Source organism: Aulostomus chinensis, chromosome 21, assembly GCF_037954235.1.
Source record: "Aulostomus chinensis isolate RoL2024-O1b breed Wild chromosome 21, RoL_Achi_v1.0, whole genome shotgun sequence".
Lineage (NCBI taxonomy): Eukaryota > Metazoa > Chordata > Actinopteri > Syngnathiformes > Aulostomidae > Aulostomus > Aulostomus chinensis.
Window position 1 is genome coordinate 15884876 of NC_141340.1, and position 16813 is coordinate 15901688.

General features: G+C 41.6%; 1 protein-coding gene across 1 annotated transcript in view; it reads right to left on the reverse strand.

Annotated features, from left to right (window-relative positions):
- adarb2 (adenosine deaminase RNA specific B2 (inactive)) overlaps positions 1–16282 on the reverse strand; it is a 188100-nt gene extending 171818 nt beyond the window's left edge. Inside the window, exon 1 of the mRNA XM_086191497.1 lies at positions 15847–16282. Within this exon, the coding sequence (XP_086047623.1) occupies positions 15847–15949 (103 nt within the window). The 5' untranslated portion in view covers positions 15950–16282. The remainder of the gene's footprint in view (positions 1–15846) is intronic.
- Positions 16283–16813: the final 531 nt, after the last annotated feature.

Consider the following 16813-nt stretch of genomic DNA (forward strand, 5'->3'; position numbering starts at 1 on the left):
TACGTTGCCACAGACTTACATTTTCTCTCCGTCTAATTCATTGAAGCCTTCCAGCACATATCACATCCCCAAGTGTTTGTCTTGATGTCGTTACGCAATACTTAATTTCTTTGCACATTTGTTGCACTGTAATTTTGTTTGGATGCAATACAGCACCTTCTCTCTTGGGTTGCAAAAACAAAAACAGGTTAGGAGAGTCAAGACTTTTGTAAAGGCTTCAAAAGAACTCCAAATACAAAAACAGGGACATGAATCTAAAAATTACACTGGTTATTTGCATTTTTCCCCCCCAGGTGAACCCCTTCATATGTCTGTGGCCTGCAAGGTCACAACAAGCACATTTCCTCAATTCTGCCTTTCGTTGTGATGCCCAAATCCAGAGGTTAGCACTAGTAACTTAAAAAATAATAACAAATTCTAGAATGTTTACTGTTACCATAATAATTAATGGTACTAGTTGATAATCTTGGATAAATTCTTAACATATATAGACATTTCTCTCTCTCTCTTTTTTTTTTTTTACCTACTTTGCTTTCTTGCCACAGGTGAGAAATCCCCTCATCTTTATCCTGTCGTTGTGGTGCTAAAACCAGGCAGCAGTTAGCTTAGCATAAAACCCTGTAACGGCGTAAGGGAAATGGTTAACCTGACTCTGTCTTAAAGGTAAAGAAAAAAAAAATAAAGGCATTAATGCTGAAAAAGAATTCTAGATTTAATTTGTTTGAGATCAGCAAGGAAACTGTTACACACACACACACCCAAAATATATGTGTGTGTGTGTGTGTGTGTGTGTCTAAAACAGTTTGTGTAAAATCTCATCACATCATCTCGTACCACCTGCAGAGATCAGTGTCAAACCAAATCTCATTACAGCAAATTCTGACATATTGAAAATCAATGGCTCATGTTTAAATCAATGTCTGATCACACTGTGATGAGTCACCCTGACTAATCCCCCGCTCGCGCAAGCCTAATATTTAGACCCTTCTTTTAATTTAACTGTCAGCAAATGTGATGATCAGGTTGACCTTACAGAAAAACAGTGCAAAACATGGAGTACATGAAAAGAGAGAATATAAATAGTAAGTGACATCAATGCAAGATTAAAAAAAAAGGAAAACTGCAGAAAGAAAAATGAAGGAAAATAAGTGTATGCAGTAAATTACTCCACAGGTTTAATTATTGAGACAGTGAGTAAGGAAGGTTTTGTGTGTGTGTGTGTGTGTGTGTGTGTGTGTGTGTGTGTGTGTGTGTGTGTGTGTGTGTGTGTGTGTGTGTGTGTGTGTGTGTGTGCGCAGCACTGGGCAGAAAGGAACACTTCCTTGAAGACTAATAGTCCTTTGACCTTTGTATGAACCAGCAGCCCCTGGTGCATGATAACTCATGACCTGGTAGACTGGTGGGGCATCCATCTCTCACGCTGGTGAGGATGAATGTGATGATGAACGCGCCTGCTTACTGTTATTTAGATAGCCCTGAAGTCACAGCGATGACAAAGTACCCACACAGGGAAACGGGCCTGAGCCTCTCTTCTACCCTCTTCCCATTCAACAGCAGGCTTGGACTGTATCTGAAGTCTAACTGTGGCGCAGGGGACCAGAACAAACTCAGGGTCAACTTTCAACAGGAATCTGACTTAGAGAGGATGGTTACACAAACTGTACATTTTGAACGCTCATGCTAAGGCATGGAGACATTATTAAAGCAGAATGTGTTGTTTCTGCTTCACCCCTACATGCCGTGGATCCGTCTTAAAGGGCTCTTAGATCGTCCTCGCTCCTTTCAGATTTGGGCTTCGCAGTCATCACAGTCTCGGTGCATATGACACAAACAGGACGGGACAGTTCCCAGCATGCCCCGCATGACCGATGACCGGATGGTATGTTTCTGACTCCTAACCGGTCACTTGCCACTTGCCAGGGTTAGCGCCGCATCTACTCTTGACTTTAGTGTAAATTTGCATGGAGCAGATCGATATAAACACTTACAGGAAAAAAAACAAATGAGACAGCAACCAAATCAGCAGAATCGGAGCAAGTTAAAGTTGTCAGGCAGCTGGAAAAATGGCAGCTATAAAGAGGACCGACGTCATCGGCGTCGCAGGCAAACACAGCGCAGCTGTGCGTGGCGGAAATTTGGGGTCAAGAGGGGAACTTCTTCCAAGTAATGATGACATAAAGCTCGCAATTTGTAAAAATTGTTAAGCCAATAAACCAAAGGGGGAAGCCACAATGAACAACAAACCTAATCAGACACTTCAAATTTTATCACCCCATAGAGCCTGACCAGTTTAATTTTAGATTTGTCTAATTAAAAGATCCAGTAAATTCGTGCAATTTGGGGAAAACTATAAATGTTATATTTCATGTAATTACGAAAATAAATTTTCTATCAAAGACAGGATTTTACTGTTTTTATATTCTATCATGTAGAGTTTGTGGACTGAAAATCGGAATTGGAAAAAAAAAAATCAATCGGCGTGTCTCTGTCCAGGACCCATTCCTGGAGCACTGTGGTTTGTGCTGCAATCATACAGACAAGAATGTATTACTGCCACCTCGGGATGCTAAGATCTTCACTCATTTAGTCTTAACTTTTTTTTGTATAAATACATATTCTTACAAACGTAGTCGATTCCATAATATAATTTCTGTGGTGAAAAAAACATAGTATGTATCCAAGCTTTTGCCGTGATTTTTTTCTTCAAAATAAAAGTTTACAAAATGAGTCAGGCAGGCGCAACAAAGAGAGGATTGTAGCTACATCTGCACCGATTCTCAATTTAAAAAAAAATTGAAAACATTTTGCAACTATTTGTTACTTTTCTTGACCCAAGTCAAGAATAAGAGGTGTCGTACTGAACCACATCGTTCAGTTTAGAAGAACAGACGTTTCCGCAACCCACAGTCACCAAATTAATTTATTAAAATTGCTCCAATCTGGTTAATTAAGTTCAACCAATATGATGTTTCCATTACCTGAGGCCCCTTCTCCCACCTGTAAGACCTCAAGGGATACGAGGAAGTCTCCCCATTCTTGTGTCTGTCGCCTGCCTGTGGTTATTTGAAGTTTTCTTTGTCTGCCATCTTGGAGATTTAAGCCTCAGCTGTGGCTGATAGTTTGAAGAAATTCTCCTGGAACAGGTTCCAAGAAGATAATAGCACCTGCAGCCTGGAGGTCACCACAGTGACCCACAGGCTTTTCTCCATTGTTGTCTTTGTTTGAGAATGCAGAGAGCGTGTGCTCATACATGCGTGCGCACCCCATCCTTTCATGTGCACATATTTCTCTCCATGCTCGATTTCTCTTCCACACAAGTCTGCACACGTACACAAGTGAACGTTTCTCTCCTTATCCAGCTGATGGTCCATTCAAATTAAAATGAACCTTCATCACACTAATAGGAGGAGAGAACAAAGCTCGGGCTCTTTGCAGTCAGCAGGAATAGCAGGAGGATTATCATTGCTATCGTCAGGGCTATTATCATTAAACCCCGCTGCCGCTCCCCCACAGCCACACTGAGTTTATTGCAGCTTAAGTTCTCTGAGTCAGTTTTTCGTTTTCCAGGCAGAAGCCAGGTGTGCTATGGTCGCGCAATAAACGTTTGGTTTGATTTCATTCATTGTTTCTGGGAATTTTGAATCCAGTCAATATTTGGGCCTCAAATTGGAATAGACAATGAAATCACTTAAGTATTGATAACGTATCAGTTGACAAGTAGGGCCTGGTACTGGCAAGGACCTCACAAGATATACACGATACATAGGGAACGGTGCAATTCATCACGATATATTCACATACCGTGATACAATATGATAGAATATATATATCGTATGAAACTCATACAATTCATATACATTGACATAAGTGATGTGATATGTCTATCAGATGTACTGAAAATTTCAAAATAGAGCAGAAAATACAACTTCCTCAGCCACATCAGTAGTATAATCTGATGTCCATGTTCCATTAATAAACAACGGACAAACTGAGTTATGACTATTCAATATTTCCCTTATGATTTATGAAAAAGATGAAGTTGTGGCTTTTGTATGTGTCCAAATGATACGTTATCGATACTCTGGTCAAAGGATCGTTGGTCTGCCTCGTTTGACTCACTGTTCACTGATTAACCCTTTTGCAGGTAATGGGGAGGTACATTTAATATACATACATTTAATGATTCAATGTATTTAAATTTTTAAACAAATGTGACAATACCTATCCTAAGCCTGGCTCTGACTCCAACATTGCTGTTAAAAAAAAAAAATCTGCCTTTCAGAGCTTTCATGACAGAAAAGTATAAATTTGAGTCACGAGTACCGTGCAGCAGATATAACAATACAAGATGTTGTATTTGTCTTTAGAAGCACAGGAGGGTTTTTCCACACCAAACTAGGTGTTTTTTTTACCTTTTATGGAGACTTACACAATATATGTGTCTAAATTTGGAATGGGGTATGTAGGTTTTCTTTTCTTTGTCCTTTACACAAGGCAACATTCGTAGCCTCGGGTCCAGCACACCCTTCACCGACAGCTCGAGCCCCAAAGGGGCTAGTCAGGGAGGAAGCATAGGAAAGGGGGGGCTGAATTTATGAAAGTCACCATCATGGCAAAGCCCATCCATGCAGACCAATGCCAAAGTGCGATGTGTGTACAAACAATTCAACTGAATCGGACTTGATGTATACTCAGGCCTTATCTGGGCAAAACCAAATACACTGTGAGCTATCAAAGGCAATGGATGGGTGATTGGAACTCTCAGTTTTTCGGCAAATGCAAACACATCTATTACGCTCCACCACTTCAAGCTGAACAAATCAAAATCACAGCAGTGGAAGGGAAAATAAACACCATGCTGTGTGACTGTGACTGTTAAGAAACTTGGAAAAACAGGATTGTGTGTATCGTTCAGATCGGCCCAAAGGTGTATAAAACTCGGCCATCAGTGCCCGACTCTGTGGTGATATGCCGAATGCCAGACAGAGTTAATGCAGGCAAAGATTTTTTTTTTAATACCTTTTAAAGGATTTGCAAGATAAGCCTGTCGGTCTCTTCTAGAAGGAGCCCCTAAAGGATGCTAGAATCGATGGACGAGAGAGGATTTACTGTGGGGCGCAGAGGGGGAAAAACTGTTATTTAATGCTTGCATGCGAGCGGAATATTCAAGCATCGATATTCAAGCAGGAGGCTGTACGCTCATCAATGAGCTAATCTGCCATTAAAATTTCAATCGGGAACAAACATCTAATATGTACTGGGTGAAGCCTGTAGTTACCGTTTGCTATGAATAAACTGCTGTCAGACATATTCATAAACTGAGGGAAAAGTGCTGCAACACAGTCTGGCGACCAGCATGGCCGCCAACCTCTTTATAGCACACAGCTAATGCACAGTTCCACATGATGCTATCTCTCCCCCCCCCCCCCCCCCCATCATGTTATGCTGTAATCCTTTGTGGGTATATTGCATCATCATGGACAAACACTGATTTAAAAAAAGAAAACCTTGTAAAAATGATCTTATTCATGCACTTAGAGGTTGCATCGAGCTCGCTGAGATAGCGCCCACTACGGCACATCAGCATCCTCCCTAGTTGATGATCCATGCAGAGGAAACGGAAATAAAAGGAGCAGCAGAGTTGATCTAAGGCGGAGCAGAGGGAGTTAACTCTAGCATTAAACTAAAGTATTATAAATCAAATGTAATTAACATGTCAATCACCCCAAAATGCCCCTCAGAGACTTTCCAAACATACTGGAGTGCAACACAGTGCTATACTTTTTTTTTTTTTTTTTTGCAAATAATGACTTTGGGAACAAAAACAGCAGCGGCAGGAATTTAAAGGCATACTTTATATTTCTAAAGTCTCACCTAAAAATATGTCTGGACTTTGGAAAATATTGCTACTGCCATCAGACAGACTTCCTTTGTAAGATGCTGTGTGGTAACAGTTTGCTCCGTGGATGAGAATTCAAGGAGGCGCTATGGTTGAAAATTGTAGAGCCCTAACAAGGTTCATTCAAAGAATTCCATCTAACCCATCTTAGCAAATTATATAAATCATAAACACATTTTAAATCCGTGTGAGTCAGAAGACGATCACTTATACTGCAATATTCAACTATTTTTGAAGCAAACTTCCTGACTTTCCAAAATTTATTTTTCAAAAACTGGAAATTGCCGTGTCAGATTCAAATTCAGAAAACTTGATCTATCCCTGTGGGGGGCAATTCAGGAATTTTTGAGGAATTTGTGAATTTCATAACTTTTTCCAGGTTTATTCAAGACTGTAAGAACCCTGGGTATTTTTACAGAACGAGAATAGCCAAGAAAATATAGCGTACTTGTGAACAGATTTTTGTTTTTTCAGTGGGGGTTTATTTGGTACAGCGATTACGGCCTGCTTAGGACCATCAGCTGTCTAATACTGAGGCACAGAGCAGCCACTGCTGTCATGTCTCTGACTCCTTCTAACTTCTAACTAATACAACACTAAAAAAGTTTCTCCTCCAGTGGAATGCCTTTTAAAATAAAATGCTAGCTTATGCATGCTACTTTAGTGGAGAGGTGGTCTATAGTGTACAATGCATATGGTAACTTTTTTTTTGTTGCCATTTCTTCCACTTTTCCCCTCCAGTTTTTGGTCTTTGAAGAACCATAAAGAGACCCTCGACACTTTGGGGGTTTCACGAGTGGCCAGCTTGATTGAGGAACTCGTGAGCAGCTAGAAAAGTAGCGTACCCCCATGCTGACAGAGCAAAGTTGGAAGGGTTTGAGGCTGCTTTGGTTCTGATTCTGATTAATGACCTAAAAGGTCTATTAGGGATGGACAGGAGTGATTATGGTGATTGAGTGTCCACCTTAGCCCAAGTTGTACGGAGCCACGTCAAGGTTAAGATAATTTTCTTTGAGAAAAGACACGCCGCAGTGTCTCCACATGCCTGCTTGGTAAAATGAACTCGTTTGGAGGTTGTTAAGGTGTAGGATTCTCTCCGACCTCCGGAGAGAGCCCTCAAGAGAGGCCCTCTTGTAAAACACTCCATCTTATTAATGGAAATAAATGCTGTTAGTGCCCCACCCCTCCTTGCTGCCCCCCCCCCCCCCCCCCTCCAGCAGTAAGACGTGTCTATTCTTGGCTAAAGTCCCCTTCATTAACGTTATCTCTAATAGGCACCCAGTCTGATGGCGGGAGAAGGGACGGCGCACAGTTAAGCTGCTTCATCCAATTTCATTATTCCATATGAGGTGGGTATCAGTGTTAACATTGCTATGTCAGCACAGCAGATGAGGAAGCTGTGCTGAGATGTGGCTCCAGCATGACATCACTGCAGAGGTTCAGGTCACCAGTGGCACCAGTACATCTGCCGTCTGGTTCAGTGTCACTTAACTGGATTGTACTGTAATTGGACCAACTTTGTGAACCCCCCCCCCCCCCCCCCCCACCACCACAAATTCTTACAACTTTGGTGCCATTTTCTGCTCATGAAATACGTCCCTTTTTACAGTAGCAGCAACCATGCTGTGAGTGCATGCTAGCAGGCCGGAGGACAATGATGAGAGTATGCGCGATGAAATGAAAGACAGTAAATAAGAGCGAGACAGAACAAGTGAAAGACACAACATGAAAGAGAGAAAAAAGAGAGAGAGACAATCACAGGATGAGGAAAGTGTGAAACTGCAGAGCATCAAATGATCTGACCTCTCTCCAGGCATGATGACTCGGGGATGATGGCACAGTTAGAGCTAATTAGGATCATAAACCGGAGAAATGTTTTGCAACCGTGATGTGTGGGGCACTTCCACGCTATTGGCAGACTTTGCCGTTAGATGAGGGAGCTCGTGTTAATAGCGTGCTAAAATAATTTTAAAAGAAATTAATCCATCAGCTGTTTTTAATCAACAGCTACTGTGAGCGTTTTAGTGTGAACATCAATGTTGCAAAATCTCTCTCAGCATAGAGGAACAGATTTATTTTTATGAAATAAGCCGTTGAAACCAACCATCCTGACGCTACAGTGGAGTATTGGGGCCAGGGATGAGAACCCCCCCCCCCCCCCCAAAAAAAAACCCCACAGCACTTCATTTCATGATGCACTTCGAGAAAAAAGTCAAAATGTCGAGGGAAAAAGAGGAAATGTTGGGAATAAGGTCAAAATCCGGAAGAGTTTTTTTCCTCACCCACTTTGACAGCAAAAAAAAAAAAAAAAAAAAAAAAAATCTAAAACACCAATTCAGCAACAACCCCACTGTGGTTACGATAACAGAGAGGTTAGGGCTTAGTGCTCCCACATGAGTGACCTGGGTTGAAAACCACAGACTTCTTTTTAGATAAAGCTGACGTACTGTTTGTTCTACTTATCGAGCCCTACCACTTTCCAATACACCAGCATTGTTCGAAGCTAACTAGGTGATGCTAAGATTTATGAATGAAAAGGAGTATAAAGAGAAAACAGGAAAATGTCAGATTGGTTCTAATTTGCTTCCTTTTCAAAGTTAATAGGTATAAAGGGTGTAAATGGATGTGGACCTGGTCTCCTGTAACAATGCACAATAACAGAACCACCGCTCAGCGACTGATTGACATCTGCTGTAGGAATCAGAACTGAAACAAGGATTTTAATGATTCGCTTTTCCTTCTTTCAGCTCTCAGTGAACGCATCACATTAAACCTTTTTTCTCAAGGTTTCAGCTTTACTACATACTGTATATCTATATATATAAATCTCTATCTATCTATCTATCTATCTGTCGATCAGATCGATAGATAGATAGATATATCTCCATCCATCCATTTTCTACCGCTTATCGTGTTAAGGTTTGCAGGGGGGCTGGAAACTATCCCAGCAGTTTGCAGGCATGGGGCGGGGTTCACCCTGGACAAGTCACCAGTCCATCGCAGGGCCAACACACACACACGCATATATACTGTGTATGTATATATGGTGTGTTTGTGTACTTTTTCAAAGATGAGACCCAGTTGAAACCGAAACCAGCGTAGCAGTGATTGAGGTGAGTGTATGAAAAATATTTGTATTTCCAATTTTAAACAGACACACTAGGGTCTGAAAGGAGCACAACGTCTCAGAGAGAAACTATGAAATGTGACTCGCGTGACCACGGTCGAACAACTCAGAGGTCATCAGGTCTGTCAAAGATTTTCCAGAAAATATTTAATTCCTCTACTAAAACCTAGATATTTTTCAGAATTAACACTAATTTTTATTCATATCTTGTTATTGTTTCTTGCCTCTCCAGGCATCTTAAACATGATTGAAAAGGAAACAGTCTCAGATAGAAAAATAAAATCCCTCCTCTATTGTTCGCATCTCAGCTGCGCACTCGTGATTCACATTGAAGGCATCACAAGCAGGACTCAAACTTTAAACACAAAACAAAACATAAGATATTAAGTAATCATCCAACTTACTGCCCCCGAAACAAATATGATAATAATACCATGTTATGCATTCAACCACACTTACAATCAGGAGAGCTGTGATTCAAACAGAATGTAAACAGATGTGTTTGAATACAAGTTTTTTTTAGCCCACATGCAACCTACAGTACAGTGACTTCCACATCTCCGGGCGGGTTGCTACGAGGCAGCGTATCTCTCTTTTGCACTGAGGATTCTGTCATGTTGTGTTGTCTAGTGGACTGCGTTGCACACACACATTGACAGAAAGTGATAATGCAGCTGACTTGCTGTGTTACATCTCTACTTATAAGGACTGACAGCACACTGCAAACGGTAGAAACACATACACACGCCACAAACGAGGGAAATACACAACTAGACACATCACACACACTTCATGCCGACACACCGAAACATCATCTGATGCACAAAAATATCATTTCCATCGCAGCAACACACACGTTTGCGCCGTTAAAGAACACTGCGGTAGTGATTTTTAAGTTGTTGTTGACAGACTGGTGGAGTGTAACACATGACTCCCTCCATTTCGTTCTTGTGTTTTGTCGTCATAGCAACAAGTGCAACAAGTTATTTGTGATGTGAGTAATACCCTTATCTCTCCAACTCTGGGAGTCATCAAACAACAGACTAATTAACTTAAGTGTCACCTTCTGAATTTTTTAAATCTGCATCTGTGCTTCTTTTTGATACTGGTGATTCATTTCTCTCCACAACCTGACTGCAGCAAGCAGCTCCCACCAGCTCTTGTGGGTTACCGAGACATTTTGGCATGAAATTTTGTTTTCTGTGCCTAAACTTTAGCTTAAATGTCTGACTGCTGAGCTGCAAAAAGCCAAGAGGGACTATTACGAGATAATTACTAATTATGCTAATGTGCTAAAGTTGTGCTATTCCTTTTCTTTGGTCATTTTATCAGCTGTCCTCAAGAGACCACAGTCAGTAGTAATAACCATTTTTCCCTCAGCTAAATGCTCAGTCACTTAGAGGACACTGTGTCCTAAGCCGCCCGACTTGTAGCGCCGCTACTCTTAATCAGGAAGTGTCTGTAAATTCACAGAACCATGCATGCACACACAGAGAAGCGCCACACTGTTTCCATTGGCACTGACCTTCATTAACCTAATAAATGCCAGCGGTGTTTCTGTTGCAGTTCTTAATGCGTTTATCAGCACAAACACAAACAAATGTGACAACTGTGTTTCAGGGCTAAAACTAGAGCTTTACATCTATGAAATGCATCTCCCATAAATTGCCTTTCCGCCTCCGCAACACATGGGCCGTGTGACATTGGGCTGTCCTGATGTGAAACGCAGCACGGGTAGCTACTTGGACCACCAACAACAGACCCACCCCACATCATTTATTCACGAACGGCCATTGCAGAGCTTCTAGGACTCTACCTAACAGCTTTGTTAAAAACTCTTGACAATGATCATTCCACCGCAGCATCCACACACGCAACAGTCTCCTCATCCTCGTAGCTCTCAGTCTCATTCGAGTAGTGAATCACACCACAACACATCACTTCACCACACACAGGCCTGTTTGGACTTTATATGTACTTTTGTAACTTGAGCGCAAGCATTGCTCAGAGTTTGCAGCTCATTACCACTCGGGCCGTTTTATTTTCCCTCATCGCCGATATCTCCAGCATTTGATTGACGCATGTGCATATTGTTTACTGCGTAAACGAACATCTTTTAATTTACTTTCTTTTCAGTTGTGTTGTTGCGTTCAAAAAAAAATTCTGTAACGTCCTTTTGGAGGGAGCCGATAGAGCGGATCAGAAAAAAAAGAACGTGCAAACATCGGGCGAAAATGATTTTAAAATAAATGAATGCCAAATAGCTGCATTTGTGAGCTCCAGCTGTAGGTCAGGATTTGAGTCCTGGGGATTTTGTTGTATACCGCCACCTAACTTTTCTTGCTGAATGGTCAAAAATGAGATATACTGTAGTTTAATTGTGTTCTATACCATGGGGAATTTTCAATATGTTGGAAAAAAGCAAGCAAACGTGAAGACGTTTTCACAGGAAGAAGCGCACTGACATTCAGCCAGCCAGAGTGGTGACAGAACGGAGCTGGTGATCTGACAGACATTTGCATACAGTGTAATACTTTTCAATTACTGCTAATGTTAGTATCTCAACTGTCTCATATTCACTTTTCTCAGCTTCAAATTTAAATACTCCACCATCAGACAGCCTGTTACTGACACCAGCAAATCAAAGCAGAGCCACGATGGTCGTAATCACACATCTAATATTTTGAAATAGCTGGTTGGGTTCTTTTGTTTTGGTTTTTTTTTAATTCAACCGTGATTGTCTTTGTACATCCAGTGGAGCAACATAAAAATTCACAATATGTTAAAGATACTTGGCTGATTGAATAAATATGATAATAAATTCTCACTCAGGGCTGTAAATATCTGTTAAATATCCTTTTCATTTAATCTGTTATTTTATTCATGAGGCACTGACTCACTTGGACTATAAAATTTCAGAGATATTGCATCCAATCAACGACATTTAGGCTACATATAGAAGACTAAAGAAAGCAAGAACCGAATGAGCAGTTTTAATGCTGGAACATGACGCGAGAACTCTTTTCGAAATCACTTGGCAACTAATTTTATAAAATTCGAAAGTCATCTGAACTTTGATTGTTAAAACGTTGTAATTCTAAAGGGGTAAGGTCTCTGGGTCCACGCTGACCTCTGACCTTTCCTCCTAACAGCCTGCATCACTGTCATCATGGGAAGAGGGTGACAGGTGTTCCTGCTTTGGCTGCATGAGAGACAGTGTCAGCCCTCAGAGAGACCCTGGGGTGCCTGACGTCGAACAACAAACGCGCCCCGCTAACGGCTCTGGCCCCTCCACTTTCTTAACACTCCCCTCTGATGCGATAAAGCGATGACCCTCGTCCCCTTGCTCTGCCCCACACACGGCACCCTACGCTTAATACCTCTGCCGTCGCTCGCTAGGAACGACACTCTAAAGAGCATTTGCTACATAAATAATGTCAGACTCAATATTTTTCACATTTCCCCTTCGGGGTACTCTTGATGAACACTGATTTAATGTACTGTATGCTGAGTATAAGGGGGATAATTCTGGTTGTAAAAAAAATAATGTTAGACTATAAATCTCTGAGTTACTTTTTTGCTCATCAAACACACATTGTGGATAAAAGACAAATACATGGTACATATGCCACAGATAAAAGAGGAAGAAAAGAAGCTCATGTCATAGTGATCAAAGTAGATTGACAGACAGGATTTTGCAGACAGTACCCCTGGGTTGTGCTATAATAGGCAGTGCAGCACTTTGTACCCAGATGTTCTTGCACATCACCAAACTGTCACACATCTCCAGATGGATTTTATATTTGTGGCAGGAATACGGCGGCATCATCCCAGAGGGGCATAACCGTAAATTACAACACCGTGATTAATTAAGAGGTAGATAGACTGCATGTCCACGAATCCTTTTACATGGAGTGACAGAGGATGCTGGTTAAACACAGTAAATACTGCGCTTAAGGGACAGCAAACAAACGCAGAGTGAGGTGTGCATCCGCACAATGACGAGCTGACAGGAGCGTTTTAACCTGAACAATGTGGGGAGGCAACGGTGAGCAGCGTGTGTGATTTCCAGAGATTTCGTGCGGACGAAAGCGCAGGTGACGAGATCTGCAAGAAATTACTAGGAAGACCATTTGCTCCGCTTTACGGGCCTTTAATCATCCTCTAAGATTTATTTTGCACCCATTTAAAAAAAACAACAACAAAAAAAAACCCCACAATTTCAAAGAGGAGATGGGTGAAAATGAAAAGGCGTTGACCTGGCAGGAGTGGGAAAAATAATCTGCTCTCAACCTTTTGAATACACACACCCTGTAGGTTTCATCAAGTCCATCTACAATATAATCTGCAGCCTCTTCATAGGATTAACCCCCAAATGCCATTCAATAATCCCCTATGACTTTTTGCTTTCAGGTCCGTGAAAATAATTGTGGGAAATCTCAAGATGATGATCAGTTGGCATTTCGGCCATCTTCAGTTCGTCATGACAAATACTGGGTAATAATAACGGTTCGAAAAAAAAAAAGAAAAGAGAAAAGGGGTTTGTGGAAACTGTAGTCCAGTTTGAAGCAGGAAAACACTCCCATCATAAATTGTGGTTTTTATTTTGACGGGTGAAGAAATTTCGGCAGATTTTCCCCCCAAAAAATGCCGTGTAAAAACAGGAGATATGACTGCCATCGGTTTCAGCTGCTGGAGCACAGAGGCCATCTCCTGCAGCTTTCGAGGAGTCAGCGGCTATCAGCATTTCCCAAAGACACAGTTCATTTACAATCGGTCCCTGAACTGGCCCCTAATGTCCCGTGTTATCAGAATGAATCAGCAGTGCTGATAAATTAGTCGTTGGGAAACATGCTGCGAAGGCCTGTCAGCTAATGTGTGCGCGTTGTGTGATACTCATATGCAATGCTTAATGTTGTGGAACCAATTCTGTCGTTTCCATTATGTAAATACATTTGCCTCAGCACTATATTTTAATGTATTGTCTCCCTTGTCTCAATTACTTGGGCTATTAAAAATCAAGAGGTTATGGAAATGAGGTGCAGTTGTCTGTTTGTAGTTTGATGACAAGTGCAAAGTGTTTATGAAAGCTCGTTATGCATTCAATTGCAGTCGGATATGTCACGCGTGCCAAGCATTCAGCTGTGTTCCACAATGCAACTGAGTGGCACGTCAGTACCTTCAAGCATAAACACCACAAACGGTTGTGTTAAAAATATAAATACAATAAACGTGTCATCGCCATTTTACTTTCCCTCCTTCCCTACGGAAGTGGCAGGAAAGGTGAAACAATAGAAATAACAGAGTGCAAATACATTTCTAGGAGTGTTGGTGGCCTGTGCCAGAGCAAATTAGTGTTGGATGCTTCACTTTGGGTACCTTACTGTTAATTAGCCTCAATGCCAAATGAAAATACTTGAGGAAATAATCAAGGAAACACAATCGGCACGAATCCTGAGACCCATTTTTACTGTGAGAAACTTATGAGGTGGTGTGAAATTACTCTGCAACTGGAGATCTTTTTGTGTGTGTGTGTGTGTGTGTGTGTGTGTGTGTGTGTGAGAGGTTTTTTTTCAAACACTGAACAGCACTCACAATATGAAATGGTGACTTTTAAAAAAAGAGAGAGAGAGAGAGAGAGAGAAAATCTCACAGGTGCATAAGACCTACGTGATCTGGTGAAATGCAGTGTACGATTTATTTTATACATTTTCAATAAATGAACGGTGTAAATTGAAGAAGTGTAGCTGTCTTCGGCAGAGCTGCTGTATTTGTAATGTGGTCTAATCTAATCATGTTCCAGTCACTGGAAATCAGTACGCATTTCCACTTTGATTACAGATATAATTGATTGTTCTACAGACTGTCTAAGCAAGTTAATACACTGCTCTTATTGTTCGAAACACTTCCAATTCATTGCAGTTTGAGAGATTAAAATATAAATAAACATGTAAACAGGAAAAAAAATACATATTAATTATTAAACTTAATTGTTTATCCAGTGAATTGCCTCTCCTAGTCTCTCCTTGTCGCAGGCCTTCAAGGATATTTCAAACTTTATAAGTTTAGTTCACCATTCAAAGCTGAATTTTTCAACTTGAACGAGGGCAAAAATATTGTCATTGGAAGAAGGGTGAATAAAAAGGTGTCAGTAAAAATGTGAAGGGATATCTACACTGATTTAACGTTAGTGGCCACTCATATTTGTGACATTGCATTTACGTATATTTTCTTTAAATTCTCGCAGGGTTATTTCAGAAATACGAGGTTTAAATTTACCCTGAACCAGAAATTTGAATTTTGTTCACTTGCTGTTTGAAACTGACGGTGCGTTAAAACTGCTGGTTTCAACGTGGAGACAAAGTTCAATGGAATTCGAAGAAAACCTTGGTTCCTATTCGGATGCAGCACACAATTGAAAAAACAAACAAACACTCTTAAAGAGTTCAATAGCAAAGAAAAGTGTTTTTAACAAATTAGTTGCCGAATCAATTTGAAATCTGTTTCCAGCAAGCAGCTGCTTAGATTTGCTTCTCGTCGGCACTGAGACAACGACCGCTTCCAGACAACAACAAAAGGCAGCAGAAACTTCAACTTGGCACAGCGAAGATACAGCGCATCATAAGACCACTGATCATTTCCCCAATGTGTCGGTTTTCGGCAGATTAATTTTTAACAACTAAAGCCGCCGCGGACGAAGCTGGAGCGGCAGGGTCGCCGGCAGCTGTGCGCACCAACGTCCCGGCAAGGTGCGCTCGACCTCTGATTCACACTTGCTAAAATAAAACGACACAAACACGGAAGTGGTTCAAAGTTGTACCTTTTCTCTTCGATCGTCTCCTCCTTCTCCTTTTCAGCTTGCATTTGACCTGGCCGCTCTGAGCCCCCGACGCGCGGCTGTTGTTTCCAAGTACGGATGCCATCTGCGCAGCCTTTGGAGCGAAGCGCAGCACTAACTTGGACTCGGCGGCAAGACTCTCTTTGTACTTGTCTCGCTTCAGCCTCCGTTGCTCTCTGATAATTCAGTGTCCCCGGGTTTATTTTTGGTTCACCCTCCTTTTTTTCTATTCCTCCAAACCAGAGGGAGCGCATCTAGCTGTTTCTATCACCTCTGGAACTCCCGCTCACGGACAGACGGCTCGCAGCGCAGCGTGGCAGCTCTCAGCTCCGCTGATACCGGCGCCCTTTCTACTCCGCACCTCTCCTCCACTCCGTGCCTCTGCAGAAATTTCGGCGTCAGCGACTTTGAATTCAACCATGCAGGACGCCTATCTATTTGCTGCCGAGCCTTCTAATTAGGGTCCAATCCTGGCTGTCTGGGAGGTGTGACATCACCAGCAACACCCACCAACTCACACCCCTTATTCACCCGCAGCTTTTTATGTTTGTTGCATTTTACCAGACTACGGAGTATGGCTGCTGTAGTTGTCATCTTGTGAGTGTGAGTGTGTGCGATGTCATTATTCAACAAAGTGATTCGGAGACACCCACCACAGTGTTAACCACCTCTTTTATTCACGCTGGTAGGTTATTAGACAAGTGCGTGTGCGTCTGGTGAGATGTTTCACTGTCACAGCATCGCACCCGTACAAAATAGTCATGACACTTTAAGGCTGTGGAGTTGAGACCAAAATGAAGTTTTTTTTTTCATGAAAACGGTAAGAGCAAGGCCAGAAATAGGAAGTAGTGAAAGCGCCATTGCCCTCCCTTCCAAGTTGAACCCTAAGGACCAAATTCATTTTAATATTGGGAAGCAAACGACGAAAACACACTTCAAAATGTTTATT